Source organism: Acomys minous (genome assembly GCF_964271855.1).
Source record: "Acomys minous genome assembly, chromosome: 10".
In the NCBI taxonomy this organism is placed as follows: Eukaryota; Metazoa; Chordata; class Mammalia; order Rodentia; family Muridae; genus Acomys; species Acomys minous.
Genome location: NC_140491.1, coordinates 48,907,285 through 48,931,355, shown reverse-complemented (window position 1 = coordinate 48,931,355; position 24,071 = coordinate 48,907,285). Strand labels below are relative to the sequence as shown.

Here is a 24,071-nt window from a genome sequence, read left to right as displayed (position 1 = left end):
ATGTAGTTGTATTTATTAATTTTTTGACAGCTAAGGGCAGAAGTGAAACACTAAGGATTTCTTTCCTTTAAATAGACCTTTCAGCAAATGCAACTGCATGTCCTCTGTCCTTGATCACCACTAGTCGCACATAGGAGCTAGCTGTGTAAACTCAGCTATTTCACATGTCCATGTTTCTCAGATCTTGGTAGCAGATCTCCTCCCTTGCATGCCTACCAAGGGCACACGTCCAGAAAATTCTCTCCTACCTCACGAATTCACTGCATCAAAACCACACTGTATGCAATGGCTGTGATAAAGCTGTTGAGTTGAGGAAGTGGGTATTAAAAGATAAAGTCAGATTACTACAGACTTTCTAGATAAATTTAGGTTCTAAACTTTAAGCATCATTGCCAACTTGAGGCTAAGTCTCTGATAAATGTAAATACAGATAGATATTGAGAGCTAAATTCTCATTTTAAACAAAATAGTTCCTTCTGAAATCCAGACTAATTACTCTGTATAGCTCATTTGCTGTAAATCAAAGACTCCTAGAGATGAGGTGAAGTTCCTGTGTATTCACAGCTTGTGGGGACTCCCCACCTTATAGAGAGCCCATCACAAAGTCTGGACAGCCTGTGGGCTTCCTTTCTCTGAATCAAACCAACCTCTTGCCGCTTTCACCAGTTTGGTCTCAGACCTGCCCTCTGGAGAGACACAAAATAACCCTAATCCGTCTACTAGACAGCAAATCTCTTTGTGTGACTCTCTAAAAAAATTATGGTGAATCAGGCTATACTTCTGTCAAGGATATAATAAACCCAATTACCTTTCCCCTCTTGCTCCTTTTAGTGGCAGGGCAGGCTTACCTGAATGCACTTTAATATGCAGGCAGGGAGCCCCTCCCCGCACAGTGCCCGGTGCTTTAGCCCGGCTCAAGGCTTCAGTTGACACTCAGCTCTAGGTCCTCAGAAGCAGACGAGAGTCCAGCAAAGGACAGCGCTGGACAAGGTGGGCTGCCTTGGCTTTCCTGTGATGGAACATACAGACTTCTGTGGACTAAGGTACACCTGGCCCAGAAGTTCTCTTTTGTCAAAGGCCACAGGGTCTTAACCAGGGTCTTAATCATGAGACTTTCCCACAGGACTCACCCTCACAGACCGGTTAGCTCCAGTTAAGCCATACTGGATGATGAGCACTCTGGGTGCTGGGAGCCTCACTACACCTTACATTGGAGAAACACTAAGTGAAAAAACTACGAAATACGATGAGTAAAAAAATATCTTGCAGTCCTGGTGAACAGCTCAGTGGATAAGGGCACTTGCTGGCAAGCTGATGACCTAAGTTCAATCCCCAGAACCCACATGATGGAAGGAGAGACCCAACTCTCACAAGCTGTCCTCTGATGACCCGCATACTCCATGGCATGGGAAACACACCCACACACAAAGCACACACATTTCATACTTAACTCATCTATCCCGTCCTTTTAAGTTCAATTATTAAATATCATCTTACATAAATCAGCAAACAGTTCTTTAAGTCATTTTTTATTCATATCACATCATCATATCATTAAGCCTATCAAAATTCTTCCAGAAAAGAGAGGGGACAAATAGCATCACCTGAAAGTTACAGACTGATAAACTAGTCATTTTTGGAAATTATTCAACATAGGCCTTACAAGGGAACCAGGCTCTTGAACTGCCTGTCAGCTGTTTGGGATTGGCCAACAAAACAGGGCCTGGGGCCAGAGCTGAGAAGTTTTACGGGCAGGGCATCTTCGTGCACGTGCTGCTGATCAACCTCGTGACTCAAGTTAACATATAAATCACACCTGGCTAAGCACCTTCACACATACCCTATGCTGCTCTGTGTGAGGTGTAATAAAGCTATAGGATTCTGACACATCGGTTCCAACAAGTCGAAATATTTCTCAGTAGTGGAGATACCAGGAGAGTGTAGTGATGTAAAGAAACCCATTTCTTTAAGAACAAGAGCTTATTTCTTTTCAAAACAACTGCTGTGGTTCTTTTGCAAATGCAAAGCGCGTCTCTGTGCCAACTGAGCCATGAGGTAATACCATCCAAGGCAGCCCTGGTGATCTTGTTCCCTTCCAGAACTGTGAACCATGTCCTGCTGAACAGCTCAGCTGCTTAATCAGCTGAGAAGAGAGTTGAGCAAAAGCTTTAGGAAAAGGTTTTGGATAAGAACTTACTTTCCTGTTACAACAGTTCATACATGTTTTGCAAAGGCACCTAGGTTTCACTTTCTGTTAGGGATGAAGATTGTCACTGGCTGGCTGATCTTCCTCTTCTTCCTGGAGCTTTCAAAACTTGATTCAATGTGCACAAAATTCATTCTTTGAATCTGTGAGAATCACGGAGAGAGGTACAGTTCAGCAGAGATGTGACATCTACATAAGTCACGTATAAGACAGGAAGACCAAGCATGCATAACCGATCCAAACCTGCGCCCCTATGGGCTCTTTGGCCCAGCACACAACCCTGCTGCCAGGATTCAGAGTCTGGCACTCCAAGTTTCAGGAGCTCAAGTCCCCTGGAGGCAGCCAGTTTCTGGGACAGTTTCTTGGCTCTCTCTCTAGTGAATTCAGCACATCCAACTCTTGAGGGAAGGGTTGTTGATCAAGGTGTGGGGCCAACAAAGAGCAAGTCAGGGTCAGGAGAGATCTAGGGCACTGATTACTTTAGAGGCAGGCATAATGTAAGTCCCTATTTCAGCCAGGAGAGACATACAGCCTTGTCTTCTCCACAACGGTTTAGACAACAACTTAAAAAGGACAATGACGCCTTGTGCTGAAGAGAAGTATATATTATTGATTACATGGAATTTGATTAGTGAATTATCACCAATCATCACCCAACTAGGCTTAACTTTGGTGAAGACCTTGGGATTTGTTTTTGCTCAACTGAATGACTCACTGATATGATCTGTCAGACAACCGTGATGCCTGGAGTTCCAAGAAAAGCATAAAAGACGTGTGTACATTCAGCTGCTAGAAAGGAGTACTGTTTTTCCCACACCTTCTGGTCCACTGGAAGCGAGGTGGAGTGCAGTGTCTTTTAATGTAGCAAATGAACATTCTTATTGATATGGCTTAAGTACAAAATAGTGAGCCTGTCAGCAAAGCCTTTAAGCACCACTTAGAAACAGAAACTGGGTCTGAAAATGGACAGTTTGGGCATTCATTTCATTCATTTACCCTTGAGTTTCAGAAGAGGGTTGAATTTCTGATCTCAGAAGCCACACACTCCCTTTAACCTTAACTAAAACCCTGACTAATAAAATAGTGAAAGTTTGAGAAAATTAGAACTGCTCATCAAATAGCTGGTTTTATATGTGCAGAAGGTTCAGATGGCCTGCTCTACAGGAAAAATAAGTAGCAACATCAAGCACGAAGCACAAAGCCAGCTTTTAAATCTATGAGATGAATTTGTTCTAGTTTGGTTGTAAGAAAAAGTCATTTGAAGAAGTTCACCTTTTTTGGAAGTGTTGCTGGAGCCAACCCACTCTAAAAGGACAAACCATGGTGAGCACCTCTACGGCAACTGCCCCTGATGCTCTAACTAAGTTTTAGTCCCCTTTTCGTCTATTGTCAAGTAATTAGAGTTTTCTTTTAAACTGCAGGACAACAATTTCATTTCATTGCGCTAATCGAAATACCTTCAATACATATGGTATGGCTTATAGAAAGCTGGTATGCTCAAAGGCAGCACGTTATCAGCCGCGGCACTTCCGCGCAGATACATGATCTACGTGAGCTGTATGAGCGAACACACTAATCCACACAAGGCGTATTCCAGCTGCGAACACACTAACCACACAAGGCCTATTCCAGCCGCTTTCATTTCTGCCTTTGATGCCAAAATCAACTGGCCAAGCAGTTAGATATCATCTGTAAACACATCAGATATCAATCAAAAGATTTCTAATGCATATATGTATGTGTAATAAAAAGGTTCATTTTTATGTGTATGAGTGTTTGCATGTATTAGTGTACACCACATGTGTGCCTGGTGCCTAAGGAGACTGAAGGGCTCCCACACCCTGAACCTGGAGTATCACACGGCTGTGAGCCACATATGGGAGCTGGGAACCAAACTCCGTTCTTGGCCAGCGCAGCTAGTGCTTTTGTCCAGAGCCAGCTGTCTGGAGAGCCCTTATATGTGATTTTTATGTGCACTGGTGTTTTGTCTGCATGTATGTCTGTGTTAGGGTATCAGATCCTGGAAATAACAGAGAGTTGTGAGCTGCCACGTGGTGCTGGGAATTGAACCCGGGTCCTCTGAAAGAGCAGTCCAGTCCTCTTAACTCCTGAGCCATGGCTCTGGCCCCTTATATGTGATTCATGCGTATCCCAGGCTAGGCTTGAGGCATCTTCCTGTCTCCACCTCCCAAGTTTTGGAATTCCAGGGTACATCACTACAGCCAGTTGATGTAGTTCACCTGAACTGTATCCCTCGCCTGTCATATTTTAAGCATACAGTTCTTAAGGTGTTCTTTAGCCAAGCCCGGCGGTTCAAATCTCTAAGTGCAGTACTTGTTGGAAGACTGTTGCAGGACTGTTAAGTTTCAGGCCAGCTTGAATTTCAGTGGCTCAAAGAGTAAAATGTAACAATTACAGACTGTTCCTTGATTTCAAATTACTGAGAGAAGCCAGGAGTGAACCACACCTTTAATCCCAGCACTTGGGAGGCAGAGGCAGGAGGATCACTGTGAGTTCAAGGCCAGTTTGGTCTATAGAGAGTTCCAGGACAGCTAGAGCTGTTACACAAAGAAACCCTGTCTTGGAAAAAAAAATTACTGAGAGGCTGCCATGATTAGCCTGCAACAGAGCCCAAAGAGTACAGAAGTCGCATGGGCCTGAAGACCTCAGGGGACACACTTCCTACTGTGTGGGGCTTAGCCAGCTTCCATGTTGATTAGTAACATTTTCTACTTAAGAAGCCCAAGAACAGGATTTGCCTTATGCACTGAAGGACTGCCACCTGATCTGGCAGTATTTGGATGCCATTATGAAAGGTCCTTTCTCTGTAAATGACTGTCAATTATTTCCTTTACAGTCATCCCCTTAAAAGCGCTTATTATTTGGATACAGTCCCTGAATTTTTCCTTTGGCCATCTTTTCTGCTTCTTATTGCACTGCCCCCACTCCTACCCCGCCGCCCCGTGTGAGAATCAATTACACTCCATAAGTCAAGAGCCCCACAGGCGTGTATGTGTTCATTTAAGTCTCTTCTGAGCCACACATCCGAGTGTGTGTCCACAGCCCAGGTAGCCTCTCCATGGCCATTCCAAAGAAAGCTCAGCTGCACCACGTCTGAGACTGAGCTCATCACATGCTCCTGTAAGCTGCTGCCACTCACTGTTCTCACCTGAGGTGTTCAAGAGAGCCTGTGAGCCTCCCTCTGCCCGCGGCAGCTAAGGAATGGTGAGAAGCAGTCTTCCCCAGGGAAGAGCACACCAATTGGTTATCCAACCCCAAATGGTCATGTCTGACAACACACATACAAGTAGCATATGGACTGAGCAGGTTGTATTTACATATTTATGGGAAAACATAGTAATATAAAGAAAATTATCAGTGTTCAGAATTGAGCCTTGTGAAAAGAGTCATTACGTACATGATTACAATATAATGCAACACTCTACTGTCCAAACAGACATCCATTTTTTCAGCAATTACTGTGCATGAGACAAAGCTAAGTGAACAAAAGAGATAGGAATCCCTAAAAATCCCTGCCCCATAGACTGTACAATCTGGTTACATTACTTTTTGGCTTAAATGTTTCCGATGGCATCGCTACAGTCTTGGCTGCTTGCTTGGTGGTGTGCTTCTTTACATCTACTGTCTTGAGGGAAGTGCTCTCCGCACGCCGCACATACTCACCTGCTTGGGGGCCACATGAGAACCTACTGGACCCCTGAGCACCTTAACTTTGACTTCTCAGGTCACATCTGGTACTGCCTCGTGCTTTGATCTCATACCCTGCCCCTTTCTAGTACTTTGCATGCAATACTTCTGCCTAAAATACTCATTTTCTACACCAGAGCAGATTATGACTCTGGTGAAAATTATTTCACTGAAAAAAATTTGCCAATCACTGTGAGATCATTATAGACATATATTTAGTTTCTACAGTTTCTAGCTCCTACTTCCAGCCTCAAAGAATGTCAGAGAAATTCAAATCTGTCTTTCTCTGACCTACTTTTTCTGATAGGAGATGATAGATAAATAATAGCAGATATTATCCTCATTTCAGAAAGTGGCCTGTTTTATAACTGGAAGAAATGCTGCACAGAGAGATCAAGAAGACTGCACAAGGAGGCAGGCTGTGATAGCCTCCTAGTCTGTTGGCACTACAATCTCCCAGGGGAAAAGGAGGCTTCTGCAGCTCTTGGCTCAGAGAGAGCATGGAAGCTCTGTGCCCTTCCCCCACACTGCACCCCACGCACCTTCTAACGCCCTTTAGAAACACACTGTGTGCCTGGAATTCTATGAGCCACTCAAACAAATTAGTTGAACTAAAGGGGGTTGTGGGAATCATAAATTGTGCCACTGGGTCAGAGGCACAGGAGGAAAAACATCTATAGCTTGCAATTGGCATCTAAAGTCCTGGGGGTGCAAATGGGGGGGGGGTGGCTAGGGACCACTTTAAGTAGATAGTGTCAATTGAGTTTTAGACACCAAGTTGGTGTCTCCAGTAGTAGAAATGATTGCTTTTGGAGAAGAGAAATCCTCTTATCTTTCAGTGTCATATTTTTCCAGTTGTCTGTGTTGCAGCTGGGAGCTGGCTCAGAGGAGAAGCTCCCGCTGCTCACGCACCAGACCCTCAGGTCCAGCACTCATGTGACAGCTGAGGACAGAAGTAACATCTACAACCCAGTTCTAGGTGAGAGTCCAGGACAGTGGGATCCTTGGAGTTCACTGGTCTGCTAGTCTGGCTGAATTGGTGAGCTCCATGTTCTAAAGACTCTGCCTCAAAAAATAAAGTGGAGAGTAATTGAGGCACGCACACATAAACATGGATACTGGCATACACGTAACATGCACATACACACATAATGTATTCACATACACACATAATGTATTCACATACACACATAATGTATTCACATACACAGTTCTGTGTTGATAGAGGTGTGAGAACAATAGTTTTCTTTATTTATACAAACACAATCTCAGTCAAGTTAGGTTCTCCAATCATACAGTCTATAGAACTCTAGAAGACTGGGAGCAGGCAGCTTTAGTCACAGCTGTGTCAGCAACATCTAGGAAGTGCCTTGAGTGTAGAAGAGGCTTAGGAGTGAATGAACGAACGAGCAAACGAACGAACGAGTGAATGGATCGTCAAACAGCACTGTTTGTAATGTGGAAATGCAGGCTGAGTATCAGGAGAGAACTCTGGGCTGCAGATGCAATCTGAGCGTCAGCTGCCTGAATAATTAAGGCCCTGGGTGTGGAAGTGTTTGCTTATTGGGAGAGCAGAGCGTGAGAAGGGAAAGAGGCCAGGACACAGCCGTAAGGAATTCCAACACTGAGAGATTAGCTGGAAGAGGAGCCAACAAACAAGACCGAGGAAGAAAAAAAAAATGACAGATAAAATACTAGCAGACTATTATGTCAAGCAATCTGGGGAAAATCATGTTAAGAAAAGCAAATGGAAAAATGAAAAGGTGCTGGTCAGCAGGATTGACTACTGCTGCTAGGTAAAGGAAGGTGGGCACCGACGGATGTTCATTTAAGTTAGCCACCTGGAGACTACTAGGTACACTGAATTGGTGGGAGTAGAAGTCAACTGAAAAGTGGATAAAAACAAAAAACAAACAAACAAACAAAAAACAAGACAAAAATCGGAGAAAGTACAGCCTGGGGAATAGAGAACTTAGAAGCGAGATACTGATTTGTGTGTTGAAGAGTTAGTAGGAGTTTGCCATACTGAAGGTTGAGACAGAGGGAAGGAGGTCACTTGAGGCAGAGTTCAGCAGATTTAAGGTTGCTGAGTTGTGAAAAGACAAGGAAAGTATATGGGACAGTAAAACTGTCCCTCTATTAGAGCAGTTGGCAGGGATAGGTTTTATATATCCTCCAATTATTACTCAATATGATGTTAGTATAAATTAACTTATCAAACGATCTCCAGGTGTCAGCCAGCTGGAAGCCAGGCCTCTCAGGCTTTGGAAAGAAAACAGATATATTTCCATATAGCAAGAGTGAGCAGTTCAGGCCACAGGAATTATCTGGCATCAAGAGGCAGACTTATGTGGGGAACCAAGGGATGGGCTGCCCCAGGCGTCCAGGAAATACACGAAGTACTTTACATGCCTTGGATGAGAGTGCAATGAATCTGTTTACTTCAAACATTTTTCAGATCATATTTGGCCATATGCTTTCTCTATAAAATGTGACTTCTCTGGTGTGAATTCATAATCAAGCCTTAACTCTAGATTCTCTGGACTTGTCATTTCCCAACTCAAGAAATTCTATGGCCCATAGAGTCTGTACCCCTAAAAGGAAGTGTAGCATTGACATTAGTTTGATTCTTCTTTCATTTATCTTTCCTGTCATCATAAAAGGATTAACAGTAATTTAAAAATAGGTGATATTGGGGCTGGAGAGATGGCTCAGAGGTTAAGAGCACTGCTTGTTCTTCCAAAGGTCCCGAGTTCAATTCCCAGCCACATGGTGGCTCACAATCATCTATAATGAGATCTAGTGTCCTCTTCTGGTGTACATAATAAGTAAATAAATCTTTAAAAAATAGGCAATATTAACATAAATGTAGGTTGTGTTAACATTATAATGAATGACCAGTAACACGCAAATGCTTACAGAGAAGGCTTATCTCCAACTTCAGGGGAGCTATGGAAATGGCCTATGTGGACATTATGAAAGGTTTGTTCATGTTTAAGTTCTTTATTTTCTATTGTAAGCAGGGTTCTGAACCATGACTATTTTTATTTAGGAGATGAAGGTGTATTTTTCATAGGGTTATAACTAGATAATTCCATACACCTCAAGGCACTATTATATTAATTATCTTTCCATGTTCCTTATGGTAAAGGTCCCACAATGAAGTTGGGTGTGGCAGTGCATGCCTTCCAGAACTCCTGAGGCTGACAGAGGCAGATATCCATGAGTTCAAAGTCAGGGCCTACATAACTAGTTCCAGGCCAGCCAGGGTTACATAGTGAGATTCTGTCTAAATAACTAAAGTTTTATAAAGACTGAAGTTGATAAATGATTTTTTTTCTTCCAAGACAGGGTTTCTCTGTGTAGCCTTGGCTGTCCTGGACTCATTTTGTAGACCAGGCTGGCCTTGAACTCAGAGATCCGCCTGCCTCTGCTTCCCAAGTGCTGGGATTAAAGGCCTGCGCCACCACCACAACAACCCAGTCATTTCTGTTGCAGACATTGTGCTAAGCACTATAGACCCAAAGCTGATCAAAATGTATTCTGTGTCCTTAAAAAGAGCCTGGGAGGGAAAGCAGACAGAGTTCAGGTGAGATGACAGGCATGTTTAAGGCTCACTAAGAGTTGCAGTAAGATTGTAACCATTCTTCTTCAGGAGACATGGCAAGGCTTCAAAGACGTGAAGCTCGAGCTAAGAATTACAAGCAGACAAATCTTCACCAGGCAAATGAAATAGGAAAAAGAGAAGCAGAGAAGACGTTCTAGACAGAAGGAGCCTAAGCACAGGGATATAAGGGAGCACCCCTGGGAATGCCAAGAATTTATTCACAAAGCGGAGAGGGGCAATGGGCTGGGAGCACCGGTCTCTAAAATGTGGACTTTGCCCAAAAATGGTGTGTGGCCAGAGTTCCCACAGCTGCTCTGCTTTAGACGGACGCCTGGGTGACAGGAGAGGCTCAGCTAAGGAGCAGAGACTCCATCAGAGCAGCAGCCATCTGAGCAAGAGCAGGGCAGAGGCAAAGCACTGATGGGCTAGAAGGCCGAGGTGAGAGAAAGGAAGCCTAAATTCCAGCCCTACTTTGACCTACCTGTTCCCTGCAACCAGCTCAAGGATGGAAATCAAAGAATAAAAAAGGACAAAGTAACAGTGTCTGGTTCTTGACCAAGATGAGAGACAGAGGAAAAGAAGCATATGAAGGCTGGGAACAAGGTGACTAGGATAGTTGAAAAAAAAAGACAGAATGCATTTTTTTTTTTTTTTTGGTTTTTCGTGACAGGGTCTCTCTGTGTAGCCTTGGCTGTCCTGGACTCACTTTGTAGACCAGGCTGGCCTCAAACTCACAGCGATCTGCCTGCCTCTGCCTCCCGAGTGCTGGGATTAAAGGCCTGTGCCACCACGCCCGGCGACAGAATGTATTTTCAAGATTCTAGGTGGTGTGTGTGTGTGTGTGTGTGTATGTGTGTATGTGTGTGTATGTGTGTATGTGTGCGTGTGTGTGTGTGTGTGTGTGTGTGTGTGTGTGTGTGTGTGTGTGTGTGTGTAATATCCAAAAGAGAGACAGATGCCCATGAAAGCGCTAGCCTGCAAGTGAAGCAAGCGCTGGTGGAGGGGCTGGACAAAGGGAGGACATTGCTTTTCTCATATTTGGGAGCAAAGAGGTAAAGTGGACTTACAGATTTCCTTCTCCCCTTCCTCCTCTTAACACGTAGCCTTGACCAGAACTTGCTATCAGGCTGCCCTCGAACTCACAGAGATATGCTTGCCTCTGTCTACCTTGCTTCTACTTCTTGATTGGAATGCTGAAAATATGCTAAGGCGAAGAAGATGCATTTAAAACACCTAGGTTAGTGAACGTCTCGAACGTCTCAGCTTAGGAGCACAGTATATTATAGAGTATCATTTGCTATGTGGTCATCTGAGGGCTGCGGTTTATGGCCCTGTCCAGCATCACAAGAAAATACAGGAAAAGAAGCCAATAAATACATAAAATTAATGTTCAGGTTACTTAGGATTAAGATGTTTTGTTTTGTTTTTGTTTTTGTTTTTGTTTTTGTTTTTGTTTTTGTTTTTCGAGACAGGGTTTCTCTGTCTCGGCAGAGACAGCCAGGTCTGCCTTGGCTGTTCTAGACTCACTTTGTAGACCAGGCTGGCCTCGAGCTCACGGAGGCCATCCAGCCTACCTCCATCTCCCTGGGGCTCAGCCTCCTGGTGGTCTCCCTAGTTCTTCCCTGCTGCCCCTTTCAGTCTTTCTTTCTAGCCCATCCCCATGTCTGTGTGACTCGCTGTGAACCTGTGGAATTGCTCTGTTTAACAGAGACCTATAGCTGCCACACGTGGCCCACAGCTGCCACGCTTGCCTAGGACCCAGATTAGGGAAACAGCAACCAAAGAAAGAAACCCACCCATCAAAGGCCACCCCACCCAATGAAGGCAGGACAAGGCATCTACACCAAGAAACATGGCAAACATCCAAACTCCAGACACAACACACACACATGAACAACCAAAGCAAGACACTTCCTCCAGGAAAACAGCAACCCTAATGTAACAAACCCTGATAAAAGCAATTTAGCTGAAGCATAAGACAAAGACTTCAAAATAGCAATTATGAATATTTTCAAGGACCTTAACAATATTATGAATAAATGTCTTAAAGACCATGAAAATGAAATGATGAAAACAATTCAATACATGAAAGTAGAATTCAGTAAAGAAACAAAATTACTGAAGAACAAACTAAAATAAAATTCAAAATGAAAAACTCAGGAAGCCAAGCAAAAACCTCAGAGGTAAGCTTCACCAACAGATTAAAAGGCATGGAAGAGAGAATTTCAGGTCTTGAAAACAAAGTAGAAGAAATGGGTATCTCAGTCAAGGAAAATGTTAAATCAAAAAAAAAAAAAAATCAAAAAAAAAAAATCTAGGCACAAACATCCTGGAAATATGGAACACTATAAAAAGACTAAACCTGTGGATTAATAGAGGAAGAAGAAACCCATGTCAAATGCACAAAAATATCTTAAATAAAAACACAGAATAAAATTTCCCCAATCTAAAGAAAGAGATACTCACCAAGTACAAGAGGTATAGGTATAGACAACACCAAATAGAACCAGACATGAAATTCCCATGACACAGAATAATGGAAACACTAAATGTGTAGAACAAAGAAAGGATTTTAAAAGCTGTAAGGGAAAAGACCAAGTCACGTATAAAGGCAGGTCCATCAGAATAATACTTGACTTTTCAATGGAGACTCTGAATACCAAAAGCACCTATAATTTTTTTTTTCTTTTTGGAGACAGGGTTTCTCTGTGTAATAGCCCTGGCTGTCCTAGACTCACTTTGTAGACTAGGCAGGCCTCGAACTCACAACAGTCTGCCTGCCTCTGCCTCCCAAGTGCTGGGATGGCATGTGCCACCACCTCCCGGCTAAATTTTTAAAAATAAATTTAATAAATTCTGAAAGTCCACAGATGATAGCCCAGACTACTATACCCAGATAAATTTCCCATCACAACTGGCGGAGGAAAAAATTCATGATAAAAACAAATTTAAGCAATTTCTGTTCATAAATCAAACTCTAGAGAAGGTGCTAGAAGAAAAACTTCAATTAATGAATCAATTAATTCAATTAAGGGTTTGTTATTGTGTTCCTTAATCCTCTTTTCCTATTGGTTTGGTTAGTCGTGTTAGAAGTGACGTACGCTCAGTTAATAAGTTGTAATAAAATATATTGGTTAAGAAAATTGAGCCTACAGGTGCACACCTGTAATACCAGCACTCAGGAGGCAGAGGCAGGTGGATTTCTGTGAGTTTGAGGCCAGCCTGGTCTACAAAGCAAGTCCAGGACAGCCAAGGCTACACAACGAAACTCTGTCTTGAAAAACAAAAACAAAAAAACAAAAAGCAAAACAAAACAAAAAGCCCATGGAGCTTTCTCCAAGACTGACCGACCACAATCCAATCCAAGTCTCAACAGATACAGAAAAACTGAAATAGCATCTTGCCTCTTATCTGATTACCATGGGTATCGACAACAATACAAACAGTAGACCATACAAACTCAGAGAAGCTAACTCACTCACTACTGAATAAATATTGGATCAAGACAGAAATCAAGAAGGAAATTTAAAAGTTTTTAGAGTTGAACGCAAATGAAAACATATGCCAACCTATGGGACACAACAGAGAGTTCTAAAAGGCAAGTTTATAGCACGAAGTGCTTACATTAAAAAAACAAAACGGGAGAGATGTCATATTAATAACCTAAGGACACACTTGAAAGCCTTATAAAAAAAACAGGAAAACCTATTATCTAAGAAGAATATATGGGAAGAAATAAACTCAGGGCTAAAATCAATGAAATAGAATAAAAATACAATAATTAATAAAATGAAGAGTTGGTTCTTGGAAAAAATAAAAAAGATTTACAAATCTTTGGTCGAATTAACCAAGTCACAGAAAGAGGGTCCGAATCAGTATAATTAAAAATGTAAAGGCAGATTACAACAAATACCAAGTAAATTCTGAGAATCATAAGGATATACTTTTTTAAAATTCTGTTTTCCACTGAGCTGGAAAACATGAGAGAAATGGATATATTTCTTGATATAGAAGAAAGTTAAATAAAAATAAAATAAGTAATTTAAGCATACCCATAGCCTAGACTGAAATAGGAGAAATAATCAACCCCCCAAATCCAAAGCCAGATTGATCCAGTGAACAATACTAACAGACCTTTAAAGAAGAAATAATGCCAATCCTCTTCAAATTATTCTGCAAGATAGAAACTGAAGGAACATTAAAAAATTCCTATTATAAAGCCACTATTACCCTCATATTAAAACCATGAAAAGACTCAACCAAAAATAAAATGATAAACCAATCCCCTTATAAACATAGATACAAAAATGTCAATAATATAATTCCAAACTGAATTTAAGAAGAACACATAAAAAAGATCATGCACCATGATCACGTAGGCTTCAACCAGAGTTACAGAGAACATTCAACATGAAGTGAATTGATAAATGTAATCCTCTACATCAGTACTGCAATCCTTTAGTACAACCCCTCACCTAGTGGTGACCCCCAACCATAAAATTACTTCATAACTGTAACTCTGTTGTAAGCTGTAATGCAAATATCTGATATGCAGGAGTATCTGATATGTGACCCACAGGTTGAGAATTGCTGCATTACATAAAGAAGAGTGAAAGACAAAAACCACAGGGTTATCTTATTAGAAGCAGGAAAGGCCTTTGACAAAATCCAATACTCTTCATGATAAAAGTCCTGAAGAGGATCGGGACACCAGGGTCGCACTTCAGCATCATGAAGGCAATTCACAGCAAGCCCAAGGCCAACAGCAACCTTTGAGAGAGACTCAAAGCATTTTTAAAAATTAAAATAAGCAACAAGATAAGGATATTCCTTCTTCATAACTATTCAATATAGTACCTGAAGTCTTAGCTAGAGCAGTAAGTCAACTGAAGGAGACCACGGGGATACAAATGGGGAAAGAGAAAGGCAAAGTATTCCTATTTGCAGATGATGTAATTTGTACATAAAAGACCAAAGACTCCACCAGGTACCTTCTTTCATTGAAAAACATTTCCAGCAAAATGTTTCTCTCTCTCTCTCTCTCTCTCTCTCTCTCTCTCTCTCTCTCTCTCTCTCACACACACACACACACACACACACACACACACACACACACACACACACACGCCAAAAACATACCCTGAAGAAAAGACAGCCCCTTCAGCAAATGGTGCTGGTCAAACTGGATAGCTGCATGTAGAAGAACGAAAATAGACCTATATCTAACACTCCAGCCAAAACTCCAAATGGATCAAGGACCTCAACTCAAGATTAGATATCCTGAATCTGATAGAAGAGAAAAGTGGTTGATTGAATTCATCATCCGCACAGGAGAACTGTGTGAACAGAACACAAACAGCACAGGCATTAAGGCCAATAATCAGAGTTGGAGAGATGGTTCAGTGGTTAAGAGTGGTTGCTCTTCCAGAGGTCCTGAGTTCAATACCCAGCAACCACATGTTGCCTCACAACCACCTACAATGGGATCTGATGCCTTCTTCTGGTGTGCAGATGTACATGCAGACAAAGCAGTCATATACATAAAATACCTAAATAAATAAATGCTTTAAAAAGACCAATAATTAATCAGTGGGATCTTATGAAACCAAAATATTTCTGTACAGGAAAGGGCACTGCCATTCAAAGCATCAGCTTACAGAATGGGGAAAAAAATCTTTAGCAATTATACATCTGACAGAGGGTTAGTATCTCTAGAATGTATAACAAACTAAAAAGTAAAGAAAAAGAAAGAAAACAGCCCAACTAAAAATAGGGTATAGATCAAAACAGAGTTCTCAGCAAATGAAACACAAATGGCTGAAAAACACTTTTAAAAAGTTGAACACCTGGATCTCTATGAGTTTGAGGCCAGCCTAGTCTACAAAGTGAGTTCAGGACAGCCAGGGCTATACAGAGAGACTCTGTTTCAAAAAACAAAAAGTTGAACACCATTAGTCATCAAAGAAATAAAAATTAAACTAATTTGAGATTTTACCTTTCCCCAGTCAGAATGTCCAAGATTAACTTTAAAAGCTGACAGCAGGTGCTGGTTAGGGCCTGGAGGGGGGACACTTATTTATTGCTGGTGGGGTGAAAACTGATAGTCACCATGGAAATCAGTGTGGAAGCTTATCAAAAGCTGAAATAAACTAGGCAGTGGTGGCACATGCCTTTAATCCTAGCATTTGGGAGGCAGAGGCTGACAGACTTCTGAGCTTGAAGCCAGCCTGGTCTACAGAGTAAGCTGTAGGACAGCCACACAGAGAACCTGTCTCAAAAAACAAAACAAAACAAAACAAAACAAAACAAAACTACCACAAGATCAAGTTATGACATTTTGGGGAATATTTCCAAGGGACTTTTCATCTTATTGCAGTGATATTTGCTCTATCCATGTTTATTGTTGCTCTATTCATAATAGCTAGAACCTGGAAACTGCTTACTGTATATTTATCAACCAATGAATGGATAATGAAAATGTGGTACATTGACACAATGGAATATTATTTAGCTGGTAAGAAACGTGAGATTAGCCAGGTGGTGGTGGAGCACGCCTTTAATGCCAGCACTTGGGAGGCAGAGGCAGGCAGATCATTGTAAGTTCGAGGCCAGCCTAGTCCTCAAAGTGAGTCCAGGACAGCCAAGGCTACACAGAGAAACCCTGTCTCAAAAAAACCAAAGAAGGAGGGGGAGGAGGAGGAGGAGGAGAAGAAGAAGAAACGTGAAATTTTCAGGAATAACCCAGACTTCCCCAAAACAAATCATTTTTTCTTATATGTGTATGTTAGATTTAAGCTTTAGCTATATGTTTTTAATTAGAATAGTCCCAGAGGGTAGCTAGCTAGTAAAGGACCAGGGTAGAGGAAGGGATCATTCAAGTAAGGGAAACCAGAATATAGTGTTATAAGGAAAAAAAGGGGGGAAACTAGATTAAATGGGAAAGGAATGGAAGGCAGGGGAAAGGAGAGATATGGGGAGAGGTAACTAATACTCAATGCCATATGGTAACCCACTACTCTAGAAGTTTCCTAAATATAATATGAGCTTAAATGGAATCACCATACAAATGGCAGAGACAACGCCAACTACACATCTTACACCACATATGGTTATTTACCATTTGTATATCATGTTTTGTGAACTATTCATGAGACCACTTATTGACTGGTTATTTGAGCTCTTATTTGTGTCTTTAAAATTGTTAGTTCTTTGGGAATTTGATACAACATGTTTTGGTAATTTCACCCTCCTTCCTATTTCTTGCAGACCACCCCCTCCCACCCATACACATACACAAATCAGTGTCCTGAAGTGGAAGTGTTTGGTTTCTTTGCGGGGAGCTCTCTTGTGAGAGGGTATGTGATGTTTTGCAGGGAGCAGACACGTGAGCATTGCGTGGTGTTTGGAAGGAATAAACAGAACCACCAACAGTGGGACAACACTTTTGCATTATTGCCCCACCCTACAATGCTTCGCTGGTCTTCACTTCACAGAGAGAAACGTTCCAGAGAACTTTTCCTGGTACGCTGGCTGCTTCCGCTGGCTTCCGCTGGCTTGTGCCATCTCTATGGATTTGTGTTGCTGTTTGGTGTTGGCTATTGGACTGGACTGCTAATATCTTGATAACAAAGTGAAATGGGCCCAAGGAACTATGCCTAAACAGGTCCACAGCCCCCTTTTCCTATTAACATTCTTTTTCCCCTTCCTCTGGTTGGTCTGTGGCTTAGAAGTAAGGTTGAAGTGTTTAACAACCCTAAATAAAGTAGGTTTTGAAAAATCTAAGCCTACACTGTCTTTTTTTTTTTTAACCCACCAAGTCCATTGCATACTGCCCATATACTCTTGGGTGTGGCCATCCACTTGGAGTGTGGTCAATCTACCGGGACACACCCTTAAAGCAAACTGACTCTTCCTCTCCTAGAAGCTATCCATTGTCAATAGCTTAGAGGTAAGAGTTCATGTTCACGGCTTGTGCATGCTGTCACAGCTGATTTGGGTTCACATGTGCAAATGCTCTGTAATATCCAGGAAACAGTCTTGTAGTCACCTACAGCCTCTGACTCTGACAACCTGTCTTAGCCACTTTCTGTTGCTGTGAAGAGATGCCATGAAAGGCCACTCTTATAATAAGAAAACATATGGCTGGGGCTGGCTCACAGATGCAGAGGCTTAGTCCATCATCATCACGGCAGGAACATCTCAGCACACAGGCAGGCATGCTATTGGAGAAGTAGCTGAGAGCTCTACATCCTGGTCCAAAGGCAGGAGCGAGGAGACTGAGCCTGACGTGGGTTTTTGAAATCTCAAAGCCCACCCTTAGTGACACACTTCCTCCAACTGGGCCACACTTCCTGATCTTTCTAATTCTACCAGAGTTCCAATCCCTGGTGATTAAGCATTCAAAAATATGAGCCTTACAGGGGCCGTTCCTATCCAAACCACCACACAATCTGTCTACTCCCTCTGAGCCTGGGGAGGAAGGGATGTAATAGAACGTCTTCTTTGGTGTCATCTACTGCAAGAGAAGCTTCTCTGATGAGGACTGAGATATGGACAAATCTATGGGTCTGAGGGTAAGTCATGAGGAGCAGGGTTAATACTACGTCTGCTTAGCAGAATAATAACAGCAGGTTTTCCTTTAGGGCCTGTGACCTGTCTAGCCACAAGACCCTGGCTTCCATAGTGGTGCCAGTATGGGTTTCATCTTGTGGACTGAGCCTTCAATCCAAAAAGAAAGTGGTGACTCCCGTGCCACCCATGCCACTCACGGCACCAGTGGCCATGTCGTGCTGGCCACAGCAGCTGAGGAAGCCTGCTGCTCACTGCTCTTCTCCAGTAGCACAGCACCCTCCAGCTTTATGAAAGCTAGCCGGTGCAGATGAAGATCCAGCGAGTGCCAGCTTCCTTCCTCCATGATCTGCGACTCAAGTACATGCTGTCTTCAGCAATAGGGCTTTACCATCAAGTTCTAGAAGGTAACCAAAAACGTTGGCAATAACCTATCATGTTTGGGAATCTGGGCCCTCACTGGCCAACAACTAGAAAAGACTCTAACAACTCTAAAGAAGGAAGGTTCCTCCTGGCCTGGGCTTTTGTTAGCCTGTGGTGTCAAGTCGGGGCACTACTGCCTGTAACAACAACACTATTTTAACTCTTTTTATATGTGTGTATGTACACACTTAGGAAGCACCTGTAACAGGTTTTATTATTTTTTTCAAAGTCTTTAGTGTTACTCTTTATCCATATTCCTTCCTCTACCCTGCCCTTCCATCCCCCACCACACTTACCCTTTACCCTTCCATCCCCCCCCCATATCTTTGCAGTCTATCTTCCCTCCCTTATACGCTGCCCTAACTACATTCCATCCCCCGGTCTCCGAACTAGTTTCCTGACCTCTGTGAGTGTTCCAAATGAAGCACGCATATTTGAAGATTCAAAGCTAACATTCACAAATGAGAGAAGTCATGTGACATTTGTCTTCCTGGGCCTGGGTTACTTTAGCCAGAATGGTCATTTTCAGCTCTATATATTACTTGTGAATTTTGTAATTTCATTTTTAACAGCCAAATAATATCCAGCACTGAGAAGAAGAATGGACACAAGGTTCCACGCTAACCAAGAAGCCACTTGCAGCTGACACCTGCTGGGTGAGGGAACATCAGTTTCTCCTGTAGCACCATCACACCCTGCCCGACTCCATGGTTTCCTGTGTGTGCTTTTTGTTTTGCTGTTTTTTGCCTTATTGTTGTTTGTTTGAATTTTTTGAGTTAATCAAATAAAAGAATGAGAACATGAAGTTGGGTGGGAGCACCTTGAGGAGCTGGAGAAGGGAAAATAATATGATAAAATATATTGTGGACATTTGTACGTAAGCTGGGGTGGTGGCGCACACCTGTAATCCCAGCACTTGGGAGGCAGAGGCAGGTGGATCATTGTGAGTTGCAGGCCAGCCTGGTCTACTAAGCGAGTCCAGGACAGCCAATGCTACACAGAGAAACTGTCTTGAAAACGAAACAAAACAAAGCAAATTTACATTCAAATTAAAAGTTTTCATTGTGTAAATCTACCACATTTTATCCTTTCATCAGGCTTAACTCTTTTGGGCTTTTTGTTCTGTTTTGTTTTTTGGTTTTTCAAGACAGGGTTTCTCTATGTAGCCTTGGCTGTCCTGGACTTATTTTGTAGCCCAGGTTGGCTTTCACCTCACAGTCATCTGCCTGCCTCTGCCTCCCGAGTGCTGGGATTAAAGGCGTGTGCCACCACACCCGGCTCAGGCTTAACTCTTTTTTAAAAAATGTATTTTATTAATTTATTCATATTACATCTCAATTGTTATCCCATCCCTTGTATCCTCTCATTCTTTCCTTCCTCCCATTTTCCCCTTACTCCCCTCCCCTATGACTGTGACTGAAGCTTACCTCTTTTTATGTGTGTATGAATATATCTTAGGAAACATTTACAGTAGTAGGCTTGCTTATGATTTGTTTAGAAAATCTTTGGTGCTAGTTATCTTTCCCCATATTCCCTCCAGTTTCTATTTCCTGGCCACTGTAAATATAACAGCAGTGGACAGGGCTGGGCTAGTGTCTCTACAGAAGGATACAGAGTCCAAGAAAGGTATAGCTGAACTGTGGAGTACATAGATTTCTAGCCTATTGCGGGATCCCCACAGAGATTTCCATAGTTTACACACCTACCAGCAGTGAATAAGTGCTCCCCTGTCCTTGCAGCCTCGCTCCTTGTGCTGGTTAGTTCTTTCTTTCTCTCCTGTTTGGCACAAATGAGAGTTCCCTGTGAAAAGGAACCTCAACTAAGAAATTATCTCCTTCAACCTAGCCCGGGTGCATGTCTGTGGGGCATCCTCTTAACTGCTAACTCAAGTAGGAATGCCCAGCCTTCTGTAATCATACCATCTTTAGGGAGGTGAGCTTTAGCTGTAAAAGAAAATAGGCTGTAGGCTCAGAGGTCAAGAGCACTGGCTGCTCTTCCAGAGGGCCTGGGTTTGATTCCTACATAGCTCAGAACCATCTGTAATTCCAGTTTAGAGGATCAGATGCTCTCTTCTGAATTCCCTGGGTACTGCACACACACAAGACCCAGACATAATACAAGCAAAACATCCATACACATTTCATACAAATATATACATGTAAAAAGGGAAAAAGTATCTGTGTAAGCCAGAAGAAGCAAGGAGTAGGCAGCATTCCGCTATAGTCTGATTCGGTTCATGCCTCTAGCTCTGGCCATGGCTCCATCCAATGACTGACTGCAATCTGTACACTGAAATCAACCCTCTCCTCCCCAAGCTGCTTTTGGTTAAGGTATTTACCACAGCAACAGCAAGAAAACCAGAACGTTTGTCTTTTACAGACATGGAAACTGAAGCTCAGAGGAATGACGTGACATATCCAATCCACACATTTAATAAACAGAATCTAGGGCTTCTGATATCAAATTCATTTTTCTTTTTAATTTTCTTCTTCAAGCCAGAAGGAGGGAAACAAAGGTAGGAAATTTTAGGAAAGGTCAGCAAAACTCTTTGTAGGGTTCTACTTGGGATTGGCCCTTTCTTGAGCATAGTCTACTGTGACCTAAACACAGATAAAATGGAATTATTACTCTTCTTTTGAACCCATTTTTCCCTCATGACTCTTAAATTTCTAATCATCATCATTTCCCTGTCATCAAAAGTAGCCTACGCAGCATTCTGGAAATGAGTAAATGGAATGGCACAGACAGAGCACCTAAAGCGGCTCCGCTCATGTGCAAGTCATTCGGTGACTGACAGCTGCAATCGCGCTCACGGCCTCCACTCTCCAGCCGTACTGCATCCCTGTGGCAGCCTGAAGCTGGGTCCCAAGAGATGTCTATGTCCTAACCCCCAAAACATGTGAATGGTCCCTTACAACAGGAGATGCTTGCAGATGTGATTAGCAATCTTGACACGGGGAGATTAGTCTTAATTGGGCTTAAATGATCATGTGTGTGCTTAAAAGAAGGAGACACGGAGGGATACGAACACAGAAGGCCAGCGAGCACACAGGCAGACCGGAGTGCTCCGGAGCTACAGTGCTGATGGGGAGAGCTCTCTGTAAAGCCACTCAAGCACAACATGCAGGCAGAGGTTCCTTGGGACACAGTGATAGCAGAGATATAGACACTAAATAATGTCTTCCTTAAGACGCCAAGATTGGTGCAAAAACTATGTTCCCCCAATTAATTATCATATTAACATAATCCTAACCAAATGTCCAATATATGTATGCTGGAACTTGTTACATAGATTCTAAAAGTCACACGGAAGAGAAAATTGCCATAAAGACACTTAAAGGGGAGAATTATGAAGGGAAAGAGTTCAACTTCTGGATACCAAAACATACCACAAAGTTAGAATAATTGGAACATGATAACAACATTACGAGAGTAGATTTATGAGTGACATAGAATATCAACTGTAAAACATCTACTCATATCTAAGAACGTGACATTTCAGTTTTAGCAGGGAAGAGCATACTGTTCAAGTTCCTAATACAGAGGGAAAAGTCAAAACAAACAAAAAACCCACAGCTTGCCTAAGGAGTCAAACATTTAGAAAAGCAAATCTCTAAAAAATTATTAGAAGTAAATATAGAATATTTTGATTATAACTTTAGCATTAAAAAGAGGTGGTTTCTTTTCTTTCTTTTTTCTTTTTCTTCTTCAAAGACAGGGTCTCACTATGTACCTGCGACTGGCCTAGAACTCACTCTGTGGACCACACTAGCCTCACACTCACAGAGATCCCCCTGCCTCTGGCTCCACAGTACTAGGATAACAGGCATGCACCACCATGCCGAATGAAAAGAGCTTCTTAAACAATATAGAAACAGTGAAACAGTGGAAAGGCACGCACACTCATGGGTTGTAAGACTTAGTATTATCAATGTCAGTACTATAGATCCAAAGCAACGTCTTTCAAACTCCCAATAATGGGCCAATGGGATGGCTCAGCAGATAAAGGCAGCTGCTGTGAAACCTGGTGACCTCAGTCTAATCCCTGGAACCAACAAGTGGAAGGAAAGAATCGACTGCCGTAAATAACTTCTACTTGTGTGGCATGAGACACGTGTTCCACACCCCCTAATAAATAAATGAAAAAGAATCCCAATAACATTTCTTACATAAATAAAAATACAGGCTATTCTAACATATATAAGGATGTATATCAGCTTAGAGGTGAAGCATCTGCCTACCACATGGTGTGTGCACACCAATGTTTGTAACTCATAACAGCTGAAGTGAAAGCAACCTACACATCTGTCCTAGTCAGAGTTTCAGTGTTTCTATTGCTGGGATGAAACACCATGCCCAAAACCTGAGCAAGGGTTCATTAGGCCTACCCTTCCAAAGCAAATCACTGTCATCATCAAAAAAAGACAGGTCAGGAACTTAAAACAGGGTAGAAATCTGACTGCAAAGACTATGGGGACTAGGAGGAGTACTTTCTCGTTAGCTCAGTCCTCGTGGCTTGTACAGCCTGCTTCTTTTTTCTTAAATTTATTTATCTTTATTTCATGCGCATTGGTGTTTTGCCTGGTTGTATGTCTGAGGGAGAGTGTCAGATCTGCTACAAGAGGAGTTGTGAGCTGTCATGTGATTGCTGGAATTGAACCGAGGTCATACTGGAAGAGCAGCCAGTGCTCTTAACTCTGAGCCATCTCTCCATCTACTCATCCACTGTCTTATAGAACCTAGGGCCACCAGCCCAGGGATGGCACCACCCACAATGGGCTGAGCCTTCCCCACCAATCACTAATGAAGAAAATGCCTTACAGCTGGATCTTATGGCGGCATTTTCACAATTGAGATTCTCTCCCTTCAGATAACTCCAGCTTGTGCCAAGTTCACATAAAACTAGCCAGGACAAGGTCCACAGATGGAGCCTTAAAAGGTAAGCATTTCTGAGATGCTGTGTCCATAAGATACACACACACACACACACACACACACACACACACACACACACACACACACACACATATATATATATGAATGAAGATAAGTCAGTCACAAAAGTGCAAATGTTGCTTGAGTCCACTTATATGAGGTCTCTGGCACAGTATAATTGCTAGAGACTGGCAGTAAAATGATGGTTTCCAGGGGCTGAGGGAGGAGGAGGAGGAGGAGGAGGAGAAAGAAGAGGACAGGGAACTACTGTTTGGTGGGAACCAGCATTGGTAAACAAAGGCACCAAAGATGGGTGATGGCATGGTTACATGACAGTGTGAATTTACTTTGTGCTATTAAACTATACACATAAAAATGGTTAAAATAACATTTAAGTCTGACAGTGTAGGCTTTCAATCTCAGCTACTTGGAAGATTAAGACCTAAGGATCACAAGTTCAAAGTCTCCTAGGCAACAGAGTGAGTTTGGGGCTAGCTTTGGTAGCCTTGAGATTGTCTCCAAAACAATTTTTTCAGGCCTAGGGGTATAGCATGGTGGTACAGCGCCCTCCTGGCATATGTGAATCCCTCAGCTCAATCCGTAGTAACGGAGGTGAGATTCTCA

The 24,071-nt window shown here is 42.4% G+C and overlaps 1 protein-coding gene across 2 annotated transcripts in view; it reads right to left on the bottom strand.

Annotated features, from left to right (window-relative positions):
• Positions 1–1,536: 1,536 nt before the first annotated feature.
• Positions 1,537–24,071, bottom strand: part of HORMAD2 (HORMA domain containing 2) — an 87,397-nt gene continuing 64,862 nt past the window's right edge. For both annotated transcript variants that reach the window (XM_084798766.1, XM_084798765.1), the window contains exon 12: positions 1,537–2,349. In XM_084798766.1, coding sequence (XP_084654892.1) covers positions 2,245–2,349 — 105 coding nt within the window. In that variant the 3' untranslated portion in view covers positions 1,537–2,244. The remainder of the gene's footprint in view (positions 2,350–24,071) is intronic.